This window comes from Octopus bimaculoides, chromosome 13 (assembly GCF_001194135.2).
Source record: "Octopus bimaculoides isolate UCB-OBI-ISO-001 chromosome 13, ASM119413v2, whole genome shotgun sequence".
Taxonomy (NCBI): Eukaryota; Metazoa; Mollusca; class Cephalopoda; order Octopoda; family Octopodidae; genus Octopus; species Octopus bimaculoides.
In genome coordinates this window covers 60181275-60183500 of record NC_068993.1, presented here as the reverse complement: position 1 = coordinate 60183500, position 2226 = coordinate 60181275, and the positions used below count along the sequence as shown (strand labels likewise).

The following is a 2226-nucleotide window of genomic DNA, read 5'->3' as shown; positions in this document are numbered from 1 at the left end:
CACACACACACACACACACACACACACACACACACACACTCATGTATATACATAAATATACATAGATATATTCAGATACACACACACACACATATAGACATACATACATTCACAAACACACACATTTCTCTAAGTATCTATATAAGAAGCACACGGACTTGTATAGATTACATATGTATATTTGCAAAAACATACAAACATATATACACACACGTAACCACACATATATTATATACGCATACATGCACACGTAGACACGCATACACTTGCGGCGTACACACAGTGTATGTCGTATCTAGGTATGTGTATTTCGCTGGTCGTGTATTACGCGAATGAGGTTTTCGTTTAAATTCGAGGATATGCTACGAAACTGCGAGAGAAAAGGCGGGAAAAAAATGAAAGCCACGATGTCCGAAGGAAAGAAATAAGGCCAAAAGGAAAGAAACGAACGAAAGAAGGAAGGGAAGGAGAGAAGGAAGGAAAGAAGGAAGAAAACAGAAAGGAAAGGGGGAAAAAAAGTGAGAAAGAACGGAAGTGAGAAAGAAGGAAAATGAAAATGTACAGGTGAGAGAGAGAGATAGGTAGAGAGATAAACAGAGAGAAAGAGAGAGTGAACGGTGAGTGAGAGAAGGTGAGAGAGAGAGAGAGAGAGAGAGAGTTGAAGAAATTGTGAGCGAGTTTAAAGAGATTCGGAGTGGTAAAAGAAATTGGGAAAAGAGCGAGAGAGAGAGAGAGATAGAGAGAGAGAGAGAGAGAGAGAGAGAGAGAGAGAGAGAGAGAGAGAGAGAGAGAGAGAGGGAAAGAGAGAACGAGAGTGAGAGAGAAAGAGAGAAGAGAAATATTAAAATAAGGAAAGGTGGACGGAAATATATGTTAGGAGAAAAAGGCGAAGAAATTGAAACAAAAAGGGGAGAAAAATAAGCAACATCAAAAACAAAATAAAAAACAAAATACACTATCATGAACAGCAGCAGCAGCAGCAGTGGTAGCAGCAGCAACTACTATTACTACTACCACTACTACTACTAATAGTAATAAATAATAATAACCAATCACAACCAAATATAAGCACAGGAAAGAAAAGAAACACACAAAAAAAAAACATATATATAAAACGAAAAGAGAAAGCTAAGGAAAAACGCCCTCATTGAAAGCAAAGGTCCAGCCATTGAGAATAACTTGCAGCCTGGCGAAGGAATTGAACACGTAGCAATGGTTTGCAATGCTAAGTGTACAGTAGGAACAGGTAGTTGGTGGTGCCCCCAGCGAGATGCTGACTTCCAGACCAGCTTCTTGGACAACCGGAATACTAATGGACAAAGACAGGTGCGTACGCTCTATCTACATGTTCTTTCGATGTTCGCTCGCTGGTTTTTCACACATACTTTGCAGACATATACACACACACACACACGTACTTACTTACATACATACATGCATACGTATATATACATTCAAACACACCTAAAAAAACATACATACACACACATACATAGACAAGCCTAGATACACCTACATATATATTTCATTACATACATATATACATACATGCATATATGTGTGTGTGCATATATATATAAATGTATATATGTATATATGTATGTATATTCATACACACCACACGCAAATATACAGCCACAGTTATTTCATAACCATATAAATATGGATATACAAGAAAGCATATAGGCATTGGGCCATATATACATATATATGCATATGCGTAATGCCTATAGGAATACATACATACACTCCTACATACATACACTTATACATACATACACTCATACATACAGACATACTTACACACACACACACACACACACACATATATATATATATATATATATATATATATATATATATATACACACACACTCACACATATATGTGCCTGTGTGCGCGTGCCTATATGTTTGTGGATATGGTTAACTATCTGTATATAATTCGAATGTATATATTTATTTTTTCTACATCTAATATATTTGTACCGCGAAATATTAACTTGGAAAAAAAACAATAGGATTTCAATTATGCTGCAAATAACTGTTTAATATACACACGTGCATGCATGTATACATACACACACTTATATGTACACATGCTCATATATATATACGTACATACATACTCATATATATATATATATACATATACATACATATATATATATATATATGTATATATATATTTATATATATAGATAGATGTATACATATATATATATAT

At 34.8% G+C, this 2226-nt stretch overlaps 1 protein-coding gene across 5 annotated transcripts in view; it reads left to right on the top strand.

Annotated features, from left to right (window-relative positions):
- The window catches only part of LOC106867210 (POU domain, class 4, transcription factor 3), a 284336-nt gene that overhangs the window by 102619 nt on the left and 179491 nt on the right, over positions 1–2226 (top strand). For 2 of the 5 annotated variants that reach the window (XM_052972526.1, XM_052972523.1), the window contains exon 1: positions 9–1326. The exons of the other annotated variants lie outside the window; for them this stretch is intronic. In XM_052972526.1, the coding sequence (XP_052828486.1) occupies positions 1213–1326 (114 nt within the window). In that variant the 5' untranslated portion in view covers positions 9–1212. Of the gene's footprint in view, positions 1–8; positions 1327–2226 lie in introns of those variants that run through there. 5 annotated transcript variants of the gene reach the window in all.